The 21,560-nt window shown below is 49.9% G+C and overlaps 1 protein-coding gene across 1 annotated transcript; it reads left to right on the forward strand.

Moving 5' to 3' along the window:
• The first annotated feature begins 11,072 nt into the window (after positions 1-11,072).
• LOC149915821 (protocadherin beta-15-like) lies at positions 11,073-14,654 on the forward strand. The gene is made up of 2 exons (XM_090151079.1): positions 11,073-13,964; positions 14,565-14,654. Exons 1-2 carry the CDS (start codon positions 11,073-11,075, stop codon positions 14,652-14,654), a joined length of 2,982 nt encoding a protein of 993 aa, XP_090007205.1.
• The last annotated feature ends 6,906 nt before the right edge of the window (positions 14,655-21,560 follow it).

The raw sequence follows: 21,560 nt of genomic DNA on the forward strand, positions 1-21,560 counted from the left end.
ACTAACTGAGAGCAGCCCTGTGAAGATGGACTTGAAGTTTCAGGTGCACAGAGAGGCAAGCCATACATGCATGCTTGCAGCAGAGATGATGAACTGTACTTTGGTCTTCATGAAAAGAGAGGTGGCAAGCAGGGTGAGTGAGGCGATTGTCCCCCTCTGCTTTGCTCTTATGAGGACCCACCTGGAATATTTTGTCCTGGTTTGTGCCTACCAACACTGACATGGAATGAATGGAACAAAACCAGAGAAGGTCTGAAGATGATCAGAAAGTCAGAGCATCTCTGCTATGGAGAGGAAAACTAAGGCAGACTGACTTGTTCAGCCTAGAGGAAGATCACATTGTGGCTTTCCCGTACATAAATGAGCTTACAAACAGGAGGGAGATTGACATTTTAATCCCTTCCCTTCCCTTCTGCTGATACCTGTGAGACTGCGGGTCCCAACTACTGTTAAAAGGACCACAGTGGGATTCACAGATGATCAACATGAACATTCCTGAGTGCTAACTCTTGAGTGCTCAGGCACTTCCCATGAGGGCGCTATTTGCCTGGTTGCAGAGAGATGCTCCCCTTGGCACCAGTCACACTCTTCTCACAGCTAACAGCTCACAGCTCACAGCTGAGGCTTCACAAAGAAGCAGTGTAATGGTATAAGCAATAGATCTCTGACAGGAGCATCTGTGCTTGTCTCAAGCCACCTGACACCTCACAGAGTACCACATGCTGATGGTACCCTGAATCTCCCAGGGCTCTGAGGCAGATCTGAGTACCAAAACAAGACCCAGCCTAACCATAAGGCAGAAGGCATGTGAATGTGGTCAAAGCTCAGTAGATCAGATGCAGGAGAGCATGCAAGCATTTCAGGTTGGATATTGCAGACAATTTTTTCTCACAATGTGTAGTAATGCACTGCCAGATTGTTTACTGGGCACGGTAGGTTGATGGTTGGACTTGATGATCCATTCCAACCTTAATTTTTCTATGATAAGAGATCTATGAATAGCTCTCCCCCTGCTCAGGATGCCTTTACGAGGAGATCCTTGCTTCTTGACATGGTTTAGGCAAGTGAATCACTGATACCAGGATTACAGCAAAGTGTACAATCCCTTCTGTGTCCTAGGAGATCTGAGAGCATTGTTGTGTAATGCCACACTTCAGTATATGCGCAAGGCAGGATATGTTTGTCATATCAGGGAAGAAAGCTGACTTTCGAAAAGGAAAGAATTAGAACCCTGGAACCATAAGGCGTGCTGATATACCCACTGTGAAGAAAACAATATCAGTGTTCTGTCCTGAAACAGTATTATTACATAAGATGACACAATGTCAACTTATTGTCACAACCCATATAGGAGGCAGTAACCTTCTGATCCCTGACCATACAGCACCATGAAGCAGAGTACTGTCTCATACACAACAAGTTGCAGAAACCACTGAAGGAGGGATGAGTTGGGCCAATGTACAGAAGTGAAGGCCATCCAGCTGGCTCTAGATATTGCCAAATGAGAGAAGTGATGGGTGCTTTGTCATTAATCTCACTCATGAATGGTGGAAGACACTCCCTGGAAGTGGTTACAACCATGGAAGCAGAGTTTATGGCAACAAGGAGGCAAACCCACCAGGTCTACTGCATTGAGGAAAGATACTGCTGCCCATGTAGAGAACACGATTAGGAAAGTATACCACGTAGGATGCACTCGCACCCAAGAGTTACACTACTAAACAACAAGAAAGGAACCAGCAGCTGGATAAAGCTGCTAGGACTGAAGTGGTTCAGGTAGCTTTGGACAGGCAAACTAGTGCTATGTTATATACAGACTCATGTACCTATTTTTCCTTTCACACACTTCTACATCTGAGGATGAAGAACAGCGTGTCATTTGTGAATTGAAGGCAGAGTGGGAAGTGTCTTGGGAAGCTCTCCTCCACCTGCGTCTGTCCCCAGCCACAGTGGAATCAATACTGAGGCTACAATAAGCAAGGTTATGGATTCACTCTCCTCTCCCTGAGGTGCCAAGATCCTATCAGGAGCATAAGTTCCTGATATGGATCCCAGGTGTCACTGTCATTTTTGCATGACATGAATGAGGAGATGTGTATGGCAAAAGAAAACAATGACTGTGCCTTCTTACAGGATGCAAGCACTCCAGAGCAAAGAAGAAAAAATAAAGAGGCTCAGCCCTTGTAACAACTGCTCAAGAGACATGCAATCTCTATTGAGAGAGATGCTACTCCCTTTTCTGCCAGCCCTGAAATGAGGGTGATAAGGGGTGGATCCAGGCTCCTCCCCTTCCAGTCACTCAGGTACATTGCTTGCACCTGAGTTCCCTGGCTTAGCCATCCCTTCTCACTTGGCGCTCAACCATTGGTTCAGGGTGTGATCTAGCAATTCCTCTGCAAGGCCTGTTCCCATTTTTTTCTACTCAACCATTTGGCCTATGGTTTATTTTACTAGAAATTTCTCTGTTGCTAATAACTATAGTTATTTGTGAGTTGGTAACAATGCCAATTAGATGGATGTGTTGCATGCATGGAAAGAAGGAAGAAAGGAAGGAAGGGAAAGATAAAAAACTGTCTTGGTCTCTGTCACGGAATTAACTAGATCAGTTTATGCCCGTGACAGGGGGCAGTAGGCCCCTGCCCTCCCCACCCCCCACCTGGGCCCACAAAATGGGAAGGAAGGGGGAAAAGGAAAAAACAGCAGCAACAATCTATGGAGGTAAACTTATTTTACTAACTATGATATTGGAATACAAAATAATACAATATAATACAATCTAATTGAAATTGAGACTAATAAATCAACTAAGATATGAGAGAGAGTTCCCGAGACCGAGTCAAACCTGAAAAAGCTTGGAACGGCTAGGAAAGCACCCTCCAGCACCCACTGCCAGGCAGTAAGAGATCCCATGACTTCCGTAATGTATAGGGATAGGTACGTAGAGTTAGAGCATTAACACTTTAATTCCAGTACATGATGTTTTGATGTGGAATATTGAAAATCAAATAAGCAAAAACCAAAACCATGACATTCCACCCCTTATTCTACATCACTACATCACGCTTAATATATATATATATACATATACAAACAAACAAAATGATTAAAAATGCATCACACGCACACGTCTATATACATATACATGGAATTACTGTCTGCACTCCCCCAGCATCAAATTTCCTTGTGGTACACATTGAACATCCCCATTTTCCTGCATTACCCACCAAGTGGATCCAGGTCCCTGGGCAAAAACAGTACCGCGGAGAGGTTTGCCCTTTCCAGAAGCTGGAAGAACCCAAACTGCTTTTCCCAACATGCTCTTTACATGTATTACAGGGACCTTATCTCCCTTGACAGTATGTAGGGAGCTAGCAGGACCATCACGATTGATAGATCCTCTGGTATTGACTAACCAGGTGGCTTCTGCCAAATGCTTCTCCCAGTGCTTAAATGTTCCGCCACCCATTGCTTTCAGCATTGTTTTTAACAACCCATTGTATCGTTCGATTTTACCAGAGGCTGGTGCATGATAGGGAATATGGTAAATCCACTCAATGCCATGATCTTTGGCCCAAGTATTTACAAGAGAATTTTTGAAATGAGTCCCATTATCTGACTCAATTCTTTCTGGGGTGCCATGTCGCCACAGGACTTGTTTCTCAAGACCTCATATGGTGTTTCGGGCGGTAGCATGGGGTACTGCATATGTTTCAAGCCACCCAGTGGTTGCCTCTACCATGGTAAGCACATAACACTTACCACTGCGGGATCGTGGCAAGGTGATATAATCAACCTGCCATGCCTCCCCATATTTATACTTTTGCCATCGCCCTTCCTCCCAGAGTGGTTTCATCTTCTTGGCTTGTTTGATTATAGCGCATGTTTCACAGTCATGAATAACTTGTGCAATAGCATCCACAGTTAAGTCCACCCCTCGGTCTCTAGCCCACTTATATGTTGCATCTCTCCCCTGATGGCCCGAGGTCTCATGAGCCCACCGAGCTAGAAATAATTCACCCTTGTTCTGCCAGTCCAGGTCTATCTGAGCCACCTCAATTTTGGCAGCTCGATCTACCTGATGGTTATTTTGCTGTTCTTCAGTAGCCCGACTCTTGGGCACATGAGCATCTACATGGCGAACCTTTATGACCATATTCTTTATTCGGGCAGCAATATCTTTCCACAGTTCAGCAGCCCAAATAGGTTTACCCCTTCTTTGCCAGTTATTTTGCTCCCACTGCTGTAACCACCCCCACAAAGCATTTGCCACCATCCATGAGTCAGTATAAAGATAAAGCATTGGCCACCTCTCTCGTTCAGCCACATCCAAGGCCAGTTGGACAGCCTTTACCTCTGCAAATTGGCTTGATTCTCCTTTCCCTTCAGTGGCCTCTGCAACTTGTCGTGTGGGGCTCCACACAGCAGATTTCCATCTGCGATGCTTTCCCACAATACGACACGATCCATCAGTGAACAGGGCATACTTTCTTTCATTTTCTGGTAATTCGTTGTATGGTGGGGCCTCTTTAGCTCGTGATACTTCTTCTGCTGGTGTTCCAAACTTTTTACCTTCAGGCCAGTCCATGATGACCTCTAGGATTCCTGGACGGCTGAGGTTCCCCATCCGCGCTCTCTGCGTAATCAACGCAATCCACTTACTCCAAGTGGCATCAGTTGCGTGATGGGTGGGGGGAACCTTTCCTTTAAACATCCAGTTCAACACTGGTAGTCGAGGTGCCAGAAGGAGCTGTGTTTCAGTACCGACCACTTCAGAAGCAGCCCGAACCCCCTCATACGCGGCTAAGATCTCCTTTTCAGTTGGAGTGTAGCCCTCTTCCGACCCCTTGTAGGCCCGACTCCAGAATCCCAGGGGTCGGCCTCGGGTCTCTCCTGAGGCTCTCTGCCACAAACTCCAAGTGGGGCCTTTCTCTCCAGCAGCAGTGTAGAGGATGTTCTTTATATCCTGCCCTGTCCGTACTGGCCCTAAGGCCACGGCACGGGCTATCTCTTGCTTAATCTGTTCAAAAGCTGCTGCTGCTCGGGGTCCCATGTAAACTCATTCTTCATTCGCGTCACATGATAAAGGGGGTTTACAATGAAGCTATAGTTTGGAACATGCATTCTCCAAAAGCCCACTACACCCAAAAAAGATTGTGTCTCTTTCTTACTAGTGGGTGGAGACATAGCGGTGATTTTGTTGATCACATCTGTCGGGATGTGACGACGGCCATCTTGCCACTTTATACCTAGGAACTGAATCTCCTGAGCAGGTCCTTTCACTTTGCTACGCTTAATAGCAAAACCAGCACGCAGAAGAATCTGGATTATTCGCTCTCCTTTTGTGAAGACTTCTTCTGCTGTATCGCCCCACACAACGATATCATCAATGTACTGCAAGTGCTCAGGGGCACTGCCCTGTTCTAATGCAGTTTGGATCAACCCGTGGCAAATGGTTGGGCTGTGTTTCCACCCCTGGGGCAAACGGTTCCAAGTATACTGAACACCCCTCCAGGTGAAAGCGAACTGTGGCCTACATTCTTTGGCCAAAGGAATGGAGAAAAAGGCATTAGCAATGTCAGTGGTGGCATACCATTTGGCTGCTTTTGATTCCAGTTCATACTGGAGTTCTAACATGTCCGGCACAGCAGCACTCAGTGGGGGTGTGACCTCATTCAGGCCACGATAGTCCACCGTCAGCCTCCATTCTCCGCTGGCTTTACGCACTGGCCATATGGGGCTGTTAAAAGGCGAGTGAGTTTTGCTGATCACTCCCTGACTCTCTAGTTGACGAATCAACTTATGAATGGGGAGCAAGGAATCCCTGTTGGTGCGGTACTGCCGTCTGTGCACCGTTTTTGTAGCAATTGGTACCTGTTGCTCTTTTACTTGTAGCAACCCCACAACAGACGGATCTTCTGACAGGCCAGGCAAAACAGACAGCTGCTTAATGTTGTTTGTGTCTACAGCAGCTATTCCAAAGGCCCATCGATACCCCTTAGGATCCTTGAAATGCCCCCTTCTGAGGTAATCAATACCAAGTATACATGGAGCCCCTGGACCAGTCACAATAGGGTGCTTTTGCCAGTTCCTACCAGTGAGGCTTATCTCGGCCTCCAACACAGTCAATTCTTGAGAGCCCCCAGTCACCCCAGAAATATGGATTGATTCTGTCCCTTCATAAGTCGAGGGCATCAGAGTGCACTGTGCACCGGGTATCCACCAATGCCTTATATTTCAGTGGTTCTGATGTGCCAGGCCATTGGATCCACACAGTCCAATAAACTCTATTATCCCTTTCCCCCCCCTGACTGAGGGCAGGGCCCCTCTATTCATTACCTGTGGTAACCGGAGCAACTGCACTGGCGGTTGATCTGCCTTGTAATTCTCTCACCCGTGCTCGTAGTACATGAGTAGCTTGGTCGTGCCACTTCCTCATGTCTTCTCCATGGTCACGTAAGTAACGCCACAAGGCAAGTCGTGATGTAGGATTCCTTCCTGGAGCTGGAGAGCGTTTGCCTCTAACAGCTGAGATTTTTGATTTTGCACCTGAGAAGGAGGGTTCATTGTCTTTAGTTAGTTCGATCCGTATTAGTTTCATCAGCTCCTTCATTAGACTCTTTTGACTATTCTGATCTTCATCAAGCGTTTCTGATACTTCTACAGGTTTGTCACGATTCATCAGTGAAGACATTTGCTCTTGCATTTTATTCAGTTGCTCCGTCATTTGTGAGATGGCGGCGATGGCGGCGTGAGTTGGGGGTAGCTGTTGTTCATAGCTTTGGAGCATAAGAATCAATTCATAAACTAAGGGGCTTCTCTGTTGGTCCTGGTATCTGTCAGATGCTGCCAGTAGTGCAGAAGCGTATCTGGCTGGTGCTGTTGATGTGAGTTGCTGCCACATTTCACGCGTTGTTCTCACTCTCTCAGGGTCATGGCCTTGTGGGTCGTTAAAAACACAGTTCGGGTCATACAACATTTCCACCACAGCTATTTCCCTCAAATACTGGATACCCTGTTCATCTGTATCCCATCTTTTCGTCACAGGCTTCAAGCCGATTTGAAGGGGTACCTTTCCTTCACAGCTGTTAATACTCGTTCCCAGAGGGAGGCAGCCCCATCCAGACATCGACTAATTCCTCTGTCAATAGCTGGATCTCTGGCAATGGCTCCTAGTTGGCGGGCTTCATTACCATCTAGAGACAAGCTACTGGCCCCGTCGTCCCAACAGCGAACTAACCAGGAAACGATACTTTCATTTGGGCGCCGTGTAAATTCCTTTCTTGAGCCTTGGATTTCAGTCATCTTCAGAGGCCGACGAGTAGTAATAGAAACTTCCTCTTCATCACTCTCTTCTGCATGTCTCTTAGTTTTTCCTTTTGCCTTTCTTGATGTTGGTGGTTTCGAGGAGGGCCCCTCACCTGGATCTTCCTCCACCTCCTCCTCCTCTTCTTCTTTTTTTCCGTTCTAGACGTGAGGACACTCGTTTCCATTTCTTGCCCTCCACAGGGGCAACTGATATTGTTACTGGTGTCTCCTGTAATTGATCAGATTTGACTCCCCCTTTGGCTTGAACCTCAGCTCGGAAACTCTCTCTCTCCAAAACAGTATTATATAGGGCACGGTAAGCACAAGCCAAACCCCAAATAAGTTGTACCTCCTTAGATTTACCTAAGCCGCACTGCCCCTGTTTCAAATACTGGCTAAGTTTCTGGGGATCCCACAGGTGCTCAAGAGTGAAATCCCATGACATTGCGGGTCCCCATGCTTCTAAGATTTTTCCTAAACCTCTCCATATTCCCTGCCAGTCAGCATTCTCTGGTTCTGGAGGAGACTCCTTCTGCTTACTATTCCTGTATAGGACTACATTCAGGGAGAGTGATATGAACAGGACTGTTACGACCACAAGCATGAGAGTTAACTCAGCATTGGAAAAACGTCTGATAAACCAAAAGGAAAACCTGGAAACTGGTTTGAACATCGTGTGGTTTGTAAAATTAGCTATTCCATCTGGGATGTAGTTGCTTGTGAAATTAGCCATTCCATCCGGGATGCAAGTGTCAAAATTCATATTAAACATTGCATATAGGTACCAAGATAGGTACCATACAGGCGTCTCCGTCAGTGCCCATATGTAGTTATATATGTACACAAGTCCACAACAAGTAATGATGACATTGATGATTCGCCAGTAGGTCGCGAGAAACACCATAGCTTTTAATCCCTTACTCAGCACTCCCACAAAAAAGAGTGGGTTCATCGCTGGTTTCTGCTCAAAAAGGGTTTATGAATTGAAACTAACAAGAGGGGGGGGAAAGGAAAAAAAAGGCACTACCCAGACTAAGCAGTGCTCAAAGTTTACAAATATCCCAGAATACTGGCAGTACGCCTGGTCTTTCAAGGTCAAGTTTCCCAGCACAAAACCTGAACTACTGATAATGCTCCCTAACGAAGCTCTCTAAGAGCAGAGAGCGAGATTCGTTCTAAGAGCCAAAAAGCAAAAACCAAAAACAAAAGGCAGCTATGCCCGCATTCTCCACCAAAATCTGTCACGGAATTAACTAGATCAGTTTATGCCCGTGACAGGGGGCAGTAGGCCCCTGCCCTCCCCACCCCCCACCTGGGCCCACAAAATGGGAAGGAAGGGGGAAAAGGAAAAAACAGCGGCAACAATCTATGGAGGTAAACTTATTTTACTAACTATGATATTGGAATACAAAATAATACAATATAATACAATCTAATTGAAATTGAGACTAATAAATCAACTAAGATATGAGAGAGAGTTCCCGAGACCGAGTCAAACCTGAAAAAGCTTGGAACGGCTAGGAAAGCACCCTCCAGCACCCACTGCCAGGCAGTAAGAGACCGCCCCCCCTGGAAGGGTCAGATCCCATGACTTCCGTAATGTATAGGGATAGGTACGTAGAGTTAGAGCATTAACACTTTAATTCCAGTACATGATGTTTTGATGTGGAATATTGAAAATCAAATAAGCAAAAACCAAAACCATGACAGTCTCAGATGCTATTGAGCCTGTCATGCTTCCAAGCCAAAGGAATGTAAGAGCACAAACAATGGCTTCATCGGAGTGATGTTGAGGGTCAGCCTTTGCATTAACAAGAAGAGACTCCCATACCTGGTAAAGCTGGAGAGCTACTCTATCTTGCTTTTTCAAGAAGATTCAGCGAATTTGCAAAGAGTGGACCGGAAAACATCTAGAGAATTCATATCCTTTGAAATGATGCTGAAGGATTGAGAGCACAGGCAATGTTCTCCTTCCTCAGAGTTGTTTGAAAGGAATTAGGGAGGGAACCTTTAAGAAGGTAACGCATCTTGAAGTCCACCTGAAGTTCCTGTATCACAATGCAGGCATCATGGGAAATAAGCAGGAGCTGGAAGCCACAACTTCAAAAATTAGAAAAGTATTACCTATTTGTTATCACGGAAATGTGGTGAGAAGTTTCCCACAGCTGGAACACTGCAGTCAAGAGCCTCGATCTGTTCACAAGTGTTAGGCAGGAAAGGATGGGGGAGGGTGTTATTCACTAGGAAAACTTGGGAGACTCCAGACCCATGAGTCTCATGTCTGTGCTGGAAAAGAGCAGGGAACAGGTCTTCTCGGAAGCCTTGTTAAGTCACAAGCAAGAAAAGAAGGTGATCTGACACAGGCAGCGCTGGCTTCACCAAGAGCAGATCATGCCTGACTAATGTGGTGTACTTCTGTGATGGAGTATGAGCATCAGTGGTTGAAGGAAGAGCAAGTGATGTCATCCCCATGAACTTGTGCAAGGCTTTTGACGTGGTCCTACACAACCTCCTTATCTCTAAGTTGGAGAGGTATGAATCTATAGGATGAGCTGTTCAGTGGATAAGGAATTGAATTGGTTGGACGGTCACAGCCATAAGACAGTGGTCAAGAGCACTACATCCAGGTGGAAACAGGTGACGAGTGGTGTCCACCTGTGATCTGTCCTGTCTCCAACATCTCTATCAGTGAACTGAGACAGTGGGATCAGATGCACCCTCAGCAAGTCCGCAGATGACACTTATCTGAGAGGTACAGTTGATGCAAGAGATGGTAGGAATGCTCTCCAAAGGACCTGGACAAGCTTGAGAAGTGAGTCCACATGAATCGAATGAGGTTCAACATGTCCATGAGGTGGACCTGGACTTTGGTCAGGTTCTTCCCGAGTATGATTACAGTCTGGGAGAAGAACTACTTGAGAGCAGCCCTGTGGAGACTCCGAGCTTCAGGTGCACAAAAATCTTGACATGAGCTGTAACTGTGTGTTTGCCACCCATATAACCAACTATATTGTGGGCTCCATCAGAAGAGACATGGCAAGCAGGGTGAGGGAGGTGATTGTCCCCCTCTGCTTTGCGCTTATGAGGATCCACCAGAATACTGTGTTCTGGTTTGTGTCCACCAGCGCTGACGTGGAGTGAATGGACCAGTACAAGAGGAGAAAATCAGAAGGTTGAAGCACCTCTCCTACGAAGAAAATCTGAGGCAGACTGGCTTCTCAGCCTAGATTAGAATCACACTGTGGCTTTCCCATACTTGCATGAACTTACAATCAAGAGGGTGATTGACTCTCTACATTCCTTCCCTTCTGCTTATATGTGTGTCACTGGGGGTCCCAAATGCTGTTAAAAGGATCACAATGGAGTTCACAATGCAAAAGCATGAACACACCTGAGTGCTAACTCTGAGTGCTCAGGCATTTCCCATGTCGGCTCTATTTCTCTTGTTGCAGAGGGATGCTCCCCTTGGCATCAGTCACATTCTATGAAACAGGAAAACATTAGAGCCCTAGCATCTTTGGGTGAGGTGTGATACACGATGTGAAGAAACAATATCAGCATTCTCTGCTGTAGGAGAAATATCATTCTAGTGTGATGGCAAGATGGGGTGACGGTGAAGCACTTGCCTAGAACATGTTTCCCTGTAAGCTGTCTCGCACCAGTTCAATCATTCAATACTTGTATGTGTCTGAACTGCCCTTCTACACAATAATCTGGTAAAAAAAAAAAGGGAAAGTAAAGAAAACTTGACCGTGCACTGAAAAGACATGATATACCAATATGTGACTTCCACACAGCAGGGAGCAAAAGATTTCGCAGTGGATACCCAGGAAGTGATACCCAGAGCAGCCCTGCGTGTAAGCCTGCTGCCAATCGCGGCGGTTATTCAATACTGCGCCTTTCGGATCGAATTATCAGGAGGAAAGGAGACTGGAGCCGGCAATTCCATCCGCATCGGCAGCGCCGGTGAGAAGGCGGAGAAGGAGCAATTCGCCGTTGCGCCGCTGGGTGGGGATGTTGGCCACGGAGCGGCAGCTCCCTCTGGCCGCAGCGCGCTTTCAGGCGCAGGCGCCCAGCAGAGCCGCGCGAGCCGCTCGGGAAGGGCGGCGGGGCACGGAGGCGGGCGCTCGGGGGCTTCGGGGCCGAGCCGCTGGGAAAGTCCGGCGGCTTTCGGTCGGCGAGCGGCAGCTCTCGCCGTGCGTCGGGGCCGGCGAGAAAGGCCGCGAGGCATGGAGGCCGCCGGGAAGGGCCGGCCGTGGCGGAGCGGGACGGCGAGCGGGAGACGGAGCGGCGGCGGCGAGAGGCGAGTGCTGTTGTGGCTCGTGTGCGTTTGCGTGTGGGAGAGCGGGGCCGAACCGCTGCGCTATTCCGTGGCGGAGGAAATGGCGAGGGACTCGTCGGTGGGCAACGTCGCCCGGGACCTGGGGCTTTCTCCGAGCCAGCTGGCGGCTCGCAAGGCGCGCGTGGTGTCCGAGGGGAGCGAGCAGCATTTCCGCCTCGATCCGCACAGCGGCGTCCTGACGGTCACGGAGACGCTGGACCGAGAGCGGATCTGTCCGCACAGCGAGAGCTGCGCGCTCTTCTTTAAGCTGTTCTTTGAGAACCCGGTGCAGCTGATCCGCGGGGAGGTGGAGGTTCGGGACGTGAACGACAACTCCCCCGTGTTCCCGCACAAGGAGGTGGTTTTAAAGATACCTGAAACAGCGTCTTCATTGTCTCGTTTCCCACTAGAAAGAGCCTGGGACAGAGACGTAGGAATCAACGGCTTAAAGAATTACAGTCTCTCCCCGAATTCGTATTTCTCCTTAGCAGTGGGAACAGGAAAAGAAGGAGGCAAATACGCGGAGCTCGTCCTTGAGAGGGCTTTGGACCGCGAGGAGCAGCGGGAGCTGCATTTGGTGCTCACGGCTGTGGACGGGGGCTCGCCGCCCAGGTCGGGCACGGCTGAGGTCCGGGTGGTGGTGCTGGATGCCAACGACAACGTGCCGGTGTTCTCGCGGGAGGTGTACGAGGTGCGCGTGGCCGAGAACAGCCCCCCGGGGCAGCTGGTGGTGCGGGTGTCGGCCGCGGATCCCGACGAAGGCTCCAACGGCAAAGTGCGGTACGAATTCACACAGACATCACCGGGGTCCCGTCAGCTCTTCGATCTGGACGCTGAAACCGGAGAGATTCGGGTGTCGGGAAACCTGGACTTTGAGGAAGCGAAATCCCACGAGCTCGTGGTGAGCGCCACGGACGGCGGCGGTCTGTCTGCGCACTGCAAAGTGCACGTGGAGGTGCTGGACGTGAACGACAACGCGCCGGAGATCGAGCTGAGCTCCGTGAGCGCGTCCATCCCCGAGGACGCCCCGCCGCGCACCGTGGTGGCCCTGCTGAGCGTGCGGGACCGCGACTCCGGCGACAACGGGCGGACGGAGTGCGCCATCGAGGGCGACGTGCCGTTCAGCCTGACGGCCGCGTTCGCCGACCACTACGAGCTGCGCACCAGCGCGGCCCTGGACAGGGAGACGACGGCCGAGTACAACGTGAGCATCGTGGCGGCGGACCGGGGCCGGGCGCGGCTGAGCGCTCGCGAAAGCGTGCGGGTGCGGATCGGCGACGTGAACGACAACGCGCCGCGCTTCACGCAGGCGGCGTACAGCATGTGGGTGAGCGAGAACGAGGCGGGCGCGGTGCGGATCGGCAGCGTGAAGGCGACGGACGCGGACGCGGGCGCGAACGGGCGCGTGAGGTACGCGCTGGTGCGGGAGGAGGGCGAGGAGCGGCCCGCCGTGTCGGTGGACGCCGAGAGCGGGGACGTGTCCGTGGTGCGGCCGCTGGACTACGAGGAGGTGCGCGCCGTGGAGGTGACGGTGCGCGCCGCCGACGGGGGCTCGCCGCCGCGGAGCGCCACGGCGCTGCTGCGGGTGCTGGTGCGGGACGAGAACGACAACGCGCCCGTGGTGCTGCACCCGCCGGCCGACGGCGGCGCGGCGCTGCTGGGCGAGCTGGTGCCGCGGCGGGCGCGGGCGGGCTACCTGGTGGCCAAGGTGGTGGCGGTGGACGCGGACGCGGGGCAGAACGCGTGGCTGTCGTACGAGCTGGCCAAGGCGACGGAGCCGGGGCTGTTCCGCGTGGGGCTGCACAGCGGCGAGGTGCGCACGGCGCGGGCCGTGGGCGAGCGCGACGCGGCCCGGCACAGGCTGGTGGTGCTGGTGCGGGACCGCGGGCGGCCGCCGCGCTCCGCCAGCGCCACCCTCGCCGTCGCCCTGGCCGACGGCTTCTCCGAGGGCCGCCTGCGGGCGAGCGAAGAGGCGCCGGCCGCCGAGCCCGACGGCCGCCTCACCCTGTACCTCAGCGTCTGCTTGGCCTGCGTGTCCGCGCTCTTCGTGGCCGGCGCGGCGGCCGCCGTGGCCGCCAAGGTGCGGCGGGCCCGGCGGGGCGAGCCGGGGACCTTGCCCGCCTTCCCGCGCTCCGCCGCCGACAGCGGCGCCGGCTCCCTGCCCCGCAGCTACGTCTACGACGTCCGCCTCGCCGCCGGCACCGTCGACAGCGAGTTCCGCTTCCTCGGGCCGCTCTTCCCCTGCTTCCCCGCCGGGCTGCCGCAGGGCGCGGCCGAGCAGCGGAGCTCGCTGTGCTCGGCCGGCCTCGGGCAAGAAGAAGGCGACTGGGCCGTGCAGGTGAGGGAGCGGAGCCCCGCGCGGGGGACGAGGGGGAGCGCGGGGGCAGCGCGCTGTCTGTGGGGGAGGAGGGAGGCTGGGAGGGGGACGGAGGCTGGGAGTGAGGGTTCGGCCCCGAGTGCGGCTGTGGGACGGCAGGGAGCTGCGGAGAGGCCGCGGCGCTGATGGCGTCGTGTTTCTCCTGCACAGCGTTAGCGACGGCAGAGCTGATGTCCCCTCAGAGTCTCTTTCCCCTCCGTTGCTGTCTGAGTTCCCACACCCATTATCCTCTAGTTACCGTTGGCTTTAAAGCACGTTATTTGTTATTTGTTCGTGGGGGAACCGTCAGTGTCTGCTCCCCTCTTCCTGATCTAAAAAATGATTTCCAATTTTCTGGGGTGTTTATTTAGGGCTTTAATAGGTCTATAGGGTTCATTATAGGGTTTTACTGTTGTCTTGTTCGGGTCAGAGAGCTGTTTCCCCGGCCTCCTCTTTCTTTGCCTGTGGACAGGGAAGAGTGGTGTCCCATTCACATTGGTTCAAATGAGGCTTCCCAGCTTCTCACCGACACGTGCTTAGCGTTAGCGCCCCAATGTCAGCCGTCCACTGTGTTCTTTGCAGGGCCGAGCTCCCCTGTCTGAAGGCACGGCTCCTGGGGCAGCAGAGGAGAATGGCAGTTTGGATCAAAGCCCCTGGCTCAGCCATCAGTAAGGGAGGAGAAGGAGAATCATCTCAGTCTTCGTGGGCTGATCTCTTCGAATTGAAATGAAGGAGACACCAACATTGTACCAAAAATAACCAGGGAAGCAGAGATCTGCTGTGTGAGAACTCAAGGACAATCTCTGCCTATGCTGCACTCTATTATTTTATTCCTTTTGAAATTTTGTTCCTTTTGGAGGTGGATGCATGCTGGGAACAGTGAGATGTGATATCTAATTGTGCTAGTGCTATTGCTTGTAAGCATTAAGTGACAAATGGGAAGAAAAGAGTATGATATTGAAGCTATCATTTTCATCCATCTGCTTTTATGCATTCTTTTTTGTTGTCACGTGGACTCTGTAATAAGGGAATTCCATGCCAGGCTGTGTTCAGGATTATGGAATATTAGATAATAGAACATTCAAATCTATTTGCTATTTCCCTTTGCTGATGTATTTCCAAGAGTTGAATGCTTGTTGACAGAAACCAATAAAATCTACTTAGAAATCTGAAGGAGTATGAGCTTCACTCTTGCGTGCAAAGTTATTCTTCCCGTGTGGAGATGCATTAAGGATCAGTGGTTCTGTTAAAGTCTTCTACACCTGAAGCTGAAGGGCAGTGTGTCCCTGTGAAATGAAGGCAGTCATAGTGAGAAGTGTGTGGGGAAGCTCTTCTCAGCCGGGATGTGTTCCCTGCCATAGCAGTGCCAGCAATCAGGTTACAGTAAAGGAAAGGTACAGGTCCACCTTCCTCTCCCTGAGGTCCGAGGGGCAAATCAGGAGCATTGGTAGGAGCATAAGGAAGCAGATACTGGGTGGTACTGTAACTGCTGTGGGGCATGAATGAGGAGCTGCATTCCCAACTTTATGTGCTGATTATGGCCTACAGCTAGTTTTTGTAACCCGTTTCTGTGTTGCTGATTGCCCTATTTTTCATGTAAATTGACCTGTCTTCCTTTGTAGTGGCTGATATGATGGTTTATTTTACCTTTAGGAGGAAAAGCCCGTTTAGAACAGTGACTACTGAGTTTTTGCTGAGCAGTGCTGCACAGAGCAAGGGACAGTTCTGCTTCTCATTCTGCCATGAGAGTGAGTGTGCTGGTGGTGCACAAGAAGCTGGTAGGGGACAGAATGAGGCGTGCTGCCCTAAACTGTCAGGAGGGATATTCTCTACCATGTGACATTGCACAGAACTGTAAAAGAGGGGATAACTGTAAAAGAGGTTTGGGGGTCAGCAACTGCTTGTGAGCTGGCTAGACATGGTCAGCAGGTGGTGGCATACAAGTAGTATTTGCCTGTATTCCTACGGTGGCAGGGAAGGACAGTGAGAGGAGCAGGAAAACCAACCTTATAAACACATGGCTGAGAGGCTGGTGCAAATGCAATAATTTTGGGTTCTTTGATAATGGGGGAATCTACTCAGCACCTGGTATGAAGGCTGCTGATGGGTATCACCTATCCCATAGGGGAAACGGATCGTTGCCCCCTGCGGTTTCAGTCTTGGAGAGTAAAGGGGCCCAAAATGGCTGGTAGCTCTTCAAGACGGAAGTCTTCAAGGTGCAGCGGCTGGCTGTCCCCCTGAGCTGCAAAATGTGTTGGCAGGGAAGAAGTCTGGTGTGGATGAATAGGGAACTATTCTTGAGGCTCTGGGAGAAAAAGAGAATCTACCTGCTGTGGAAGAAGGGACGGGTGACTCAGAAAGAGTACAGAGAAGTTGTTAAGATGTGTGGAGAGAAAATCAGAAAGGCAAAAGCCCAGCTTGAACTCAACGTGGTCGCTGGGGTTAAAAGGAACAAGAAACCCTTTGACACATCATCAACGCTAAGAGGAGGACTCAGGAGAATCTTTATTCTTTACTGGATGAGGCTGGGAATGTGACCACTGAGGATAAGGAAAAGGACGAGGTTCTGAATGCCTTCTTTACATCTGTCTTTAAAGGTCACACCAGTTATCCTCAGGGTACTCCACTCTCTGACCTGGTAGTCTCAACTGGAGACTGGCAGAGAGAACAGAACCCCCCGCGATTCAGGAGGATGCAGTCAGAGACCTACTAGTCCAGCTGGACAGTCACAAGTCCATGGGGCCGGATGGGATTCAACCGAGAGTGCTGAGGAAACTGGCGGAGGCGATAGGCAAGGTGCTCGCCATTATCTATCAGTGCTCTTTGTTGACTGGTGAGGTCCTAGAAGACTGGAGGCTTGCCAATGTGTCTCCCATCTATAAGAAGTGTTGTAAGGTGGATCCAGGAAACTCCAGGCCTATTAGCCTGATTTCAGTGCCAGGAAAGGTTATGGAGCAGATTGACTTGAGGGAGATCACGTGGCATGTGCGGGACAACTGGGAGATCAGGCCTAGCCAGCATGGGTTCACGAAGGGCAGTTCCTGCTTGGCCAACCTGATCTCTTTCTATGATCTAGTGTCCCGTCTGGTAGATGAGGGAAAGGCTGTTGATACAGTCTACCTAGACTTCAACAAGGCCTTTGACACTGTCTCCCACAGCATTCTCCTGCAGAAGCTGACAGCCCGTGGCTTGGACAGGTACACTGTTGGCTAGATAAGGAATTGGCTGGAAGGCTGGGCCCAGAGAGTGGTAGTGAATGGAGCTAAATCCAGCTGGCAACTTGTCACGAGTGGTGATCCCCAAGGGTCGGTGCTGGGGCCTGTCCTCTTCAATATCTTTATTGATGATGTGGATGAGGGCATTGAGTGCACCTTCAGTAAATGTTTGGATGACACCAAGTAGGCTGGAAGTGTCAATCTGCCTGGGGTAGCAAAGCCCTGCAGAGGGATCTGGACAGGCTGGATAGCTGCGCTGAAGCCAATGGCATGAGTTTCAACAAGGCCAAATGCCAGGTTCTGCACTTTGGCTGCAATAACCCCAGGCAACGCTACAGGCTTGGGCCGGAGTGGCTTTAAGATTGTGTAGAGGAAATGGACCTGGGGCTGTTGATTGATGCTGGGCTGAACATGAGCCAGCAGTGTGCCCGGGTGGCCATGATGGCCAATGGCATCTTGGCTTGCATCAGGAATGGTGTTGCCAGCAGGAACAGGGAAATGATTGTCTCCCTGTACTCAGCTCTGGTGAGGCCACACATCTAATACTGTGTCCAGTTTTAGGCTCATTGCTACAAGAAAGACATTGAGGCCCTGGAGCGGGTTCAAAGAAGGGTGCCAAAGCTGGTGAGGGGTCTGGAGCATAGGCCTTATGAGGAGTGGCTGAAGGAGCTGTGATTGTTCAGTCTGGAGAAGAGGAAGCTCAGGGGAGACCTTACTGCTCTCTATAGCTACCTGAAGGGAGGTTGTAGTGAGCTGGGTGTCGGCCTCTTCTCTTGTGTAACTGGTGACAGAACTAGGGAGAATGGCTTCAAGCATCAGGGGAGATTTAGGCTGGTCTTTAGGAAATACTATTTTTCTGAAAGTGTGGTCTGGCACTGCAATGGGCGTCCCTGGAGATGTTCAAGGAACGGTTAGATTTTGTGTTGAGGGATATGGTTTAGTGAGTACTATTGGTGACAGGTGGATGGTTGGACTGGATGATCTTGAAGGTCTTTTCCTACCTTGCTGATTCTGTGATTTTGTGGTGCATCCATTCCTTATTCTTTGTATCTACAGGTGGTTGTGCATCACTTCTTTTGTCTGTCTCTATCTGTGTCTCTTATCTGTATCTCAGTATCTCTATGACTACGTCTATGTGGTTCTCAGTATGTCTACATCTATCTGTACTTCTGTCTCCATGTCTCCACCTTTACATCTCTTTATTTTCTCTCAGGAGTTCTACTTTGGTTTTGTATTCTGATTCTCTCCCCCATCCTGCTGGAAGAGAGTGGTCAGTAATGAACGTGTGGTGCTGAGCTGCTGTCAGGTTATACCAGGACACTGTTTTTGGTGTCCAATGTGTGGCCTGAAGGGCTGAGATAAGACAGATCTTATCCGAGTGTGTTAAAAGAGAATTATACGTGTTATAGTAGTTCATTAGCTTCTGGGCACCGTGATAGCTTTTAAATTATTTTTGGAAGTCCTTTGGAGCGTATTCTAGAAGTGATTACATTTCACACCTTATTTGCTATTTCTGTTCCCTGTTGTGCTGTTTACTACCTTAGGAGGCTGGAAGAAGGTGATCATTGCTGTTACATGTCACATCAAGTTCTGATGTGCTCAGGTTACTGCTCAGGTGACTATTCAGCTGGTGTTTGTACTCCATATTATCATCATCTTCGTACGTAGGGAACCATTTCTCAGACACTATGAAGAATTACACATTTTCCTTTGTGTCTTTAGAGAGCCAGACTATGGGAACGGGCCATGTTTTCCTCCATTTCCTCACTTTTCTTTCTCCTTCACCTACCCGTTATCTTTTGGCCTAGTTACAATAGCTCTTGAGAATGTTAAATGTCCTTGAGATGTTCAAACCAGCATGATCCTACAGCTGTGTCTCCTGAATATGTTTCTGTTTTTGCCTATGTTTAAGCAGCTCTGTATTAATACAAGCCAGAGATCTACCATATTGCAGTGTCAGGCTGTGTGGGAGGATATTAGCAGGCCCTGAGAAGATTGGACATGATCAGTGCTTTGGAACTGCAGTCGAGAACATGTTGGGTCCAGAAAAACTGTTTGCAGCAGATATGCCATCACTCTGTCAACTGTAGAGAGACAGCCATCACTGCAGTGGTATGGCGCTTGGCCTATGCCTTCTGTACCCCGATCAATGCTATTCAGGACACTCAAGAGAAGAGAAGAGAAGGTCTTTATCTCTAATGACAATGTGACAGGCCCTGCGGCTGCTCCAACTTCTGTGATAGGCCCTGCGGTTTCTTCAGCCCTCACTGCAGTGCCTATGGTTGCTTTGAGGCCTGTGCCAGTTGCTGTGGTGGCTCCAAGCCCTGCTCTGTGCTCTGTGGCTGCTCCAAGTACCGCCACAGGCCTGTAGTTACTGCAAACCCTGCTATTGACCCTGCAGTTGTTCCAGCTCCTCCATTACAGCCTGTCGTTACTTCAAATCTTGTGGCAGTCCCTGTAGTTTCAGCAGTCCTCAAAACAGGCCACGGAGTCGCTGCATTCCTAGCAACAATCCCTGCTGTTTCTTCAACTCCCATGAGAGGCCTTGTGGTTGTTTGAACCCATGCAACTGGCCCTGTGGTTGCCCCATTTCTCACAGCAGGCCCTGTGGTTGCTCCAACTCATGGCTGGGCCCTGAAGTTTCTCCTTCCTCTGCAATAGGCCCTACGGTGTCTCCAAGCCACTCAACACTCTTTCTGGTTGCTCCAAGTTGCATGAGAAGCCCTATAGTTGCTTCAATTCCTGCAGGAGGCCTTGAAGTTGTTCCAACCCTCCAGACAAGCCCTGCGGTTTTTCTAGAGCTTGTGCCAGGCCTTCTGTCTGAACCAGGGAACCAACTGTATCAGTATCAATTGCCCCTGTACATAAGAGAAGACAATGACTGACAATGACTGTTAATGTTAATTTATTGTCGTGACCCATAGTGGAGACCATAACTATCTTTCTCCTGGCCTTACAGGAGCATTTATGGAATATGGAGTCCTTCATGACAAGTTACAGAAACCCCCGAAGGAGAGAGTGAATATAGTCAATATGAATAATTGTATGCCATCCAGTTGGCTTTAGATATTGCTGAATGAGAAAGGTGACCAATGCTCTATCTCTGCACCTAATTATGAATGGTGGAAAATACTCCATGGGAGTGGTTACAACTATACAAGAAGTGGAACTGACAGCACCTTACCAAATATTTCATGTCTGCTGCATTGTGAAAAGGTATTGCTGCGCACGTGGAGATTGTGATTACAGAAGTACATTCTGTAAGATGCTCACATTTCCTAGAGTTAAACCACTGAATGACATCTAAACAACCAGCAGGTAGGTAAACTGCTTGGATTAAAATGGTTTAGGTAGCTCTGGGCAGGTGAAATACAAGTGTGTTATTTACAGCCCAACGTGCCTAATTTTCCTTTCACACACTTCTACACCTGAAGGTGGAGAGCAACGTGTCATTTGTGAACAGAGGGCTATCAGAGTGGGTGGTGTTTTTAGAAGCTCTTCTCTGCCTGGATGTATCCTGGCTATACACACTCCAAAGCTGAAGTTACAATAAGTGAGATTATGGGTTCCCTCCTCTCTCTGAACTGCCAAAGGCCAATCAGGAGCATAAACAAATGGATCCCAGGTGTCACTGTCATTTTTTCATGACAGGAATGGGGAGCTGTGTATGGCAAAAGAAGATGATGGCAGTATGCTCCTACAGGATACAAACACAATGGAGCAATAGCATGTAAAAAAAAAAAAATTCCCAACCCTTCCAATGACTGCAGATGACTTAAATGGACTACAGTGTCAAACCAGAAAGATGCTACTCCCTCATCTGTGAATGAGGGGTGAGGAGGTGTGGATCTAGGCATCAGCGCTTCCAGTCACTCAAGTACATTGCATGCAGCTGAACTCCCCGGATTAGCCATGCCTTCACACCTGGTGCTGAACCATTGTTTCAGGATGTGATCTGGCAGTTCCGCTGCAAGCTGTATTCCCCATTTTTTCTACTGAAGTACATAGCTCATGACTGTTTTTACTGGAAATTTCTGTTTTACTGATATCAGTAATATTTTGAGAGATGGTAACAGTCCCAAATGGATGGGTGCAAGTATGGATGTATAGAAGGATGACTGCATTGCAATCATGGAAAGAAGGGAAGGAAGGAAGTGAGGGGAGAGGGAGGTAGCTCCATCAGGAGAAAGATGGTTAGCAGGGTGAGAAAAGTGACTGTCCCTCTCTGCTTTGTCCTTGTGAGGACCCAGCTGGAATATCGTGTCCAGGTTTGTGCCCACCAGCACTGACATAAGGCAAATGGAGTAAAACCAGAGGAGGTCATGAAGATGATCAGAAGGTTGGAGCACCTCTGCTATGAAGG

Source organism: Phasianus colchicus, chromosome 15 (genome assembly GCF_987193195.1).
Source record: "Phasianus colchicus chromosome 15, bPhaCol1.hap1.1, whole genome shotgun sequence".
In the NCBI taxonomy this organism is placed as follows: Eukaryota; Metazoa; Chordata; class Aves; order Galliformes; family Phasianidae; genus Phasianus; species Phasianus colchicus.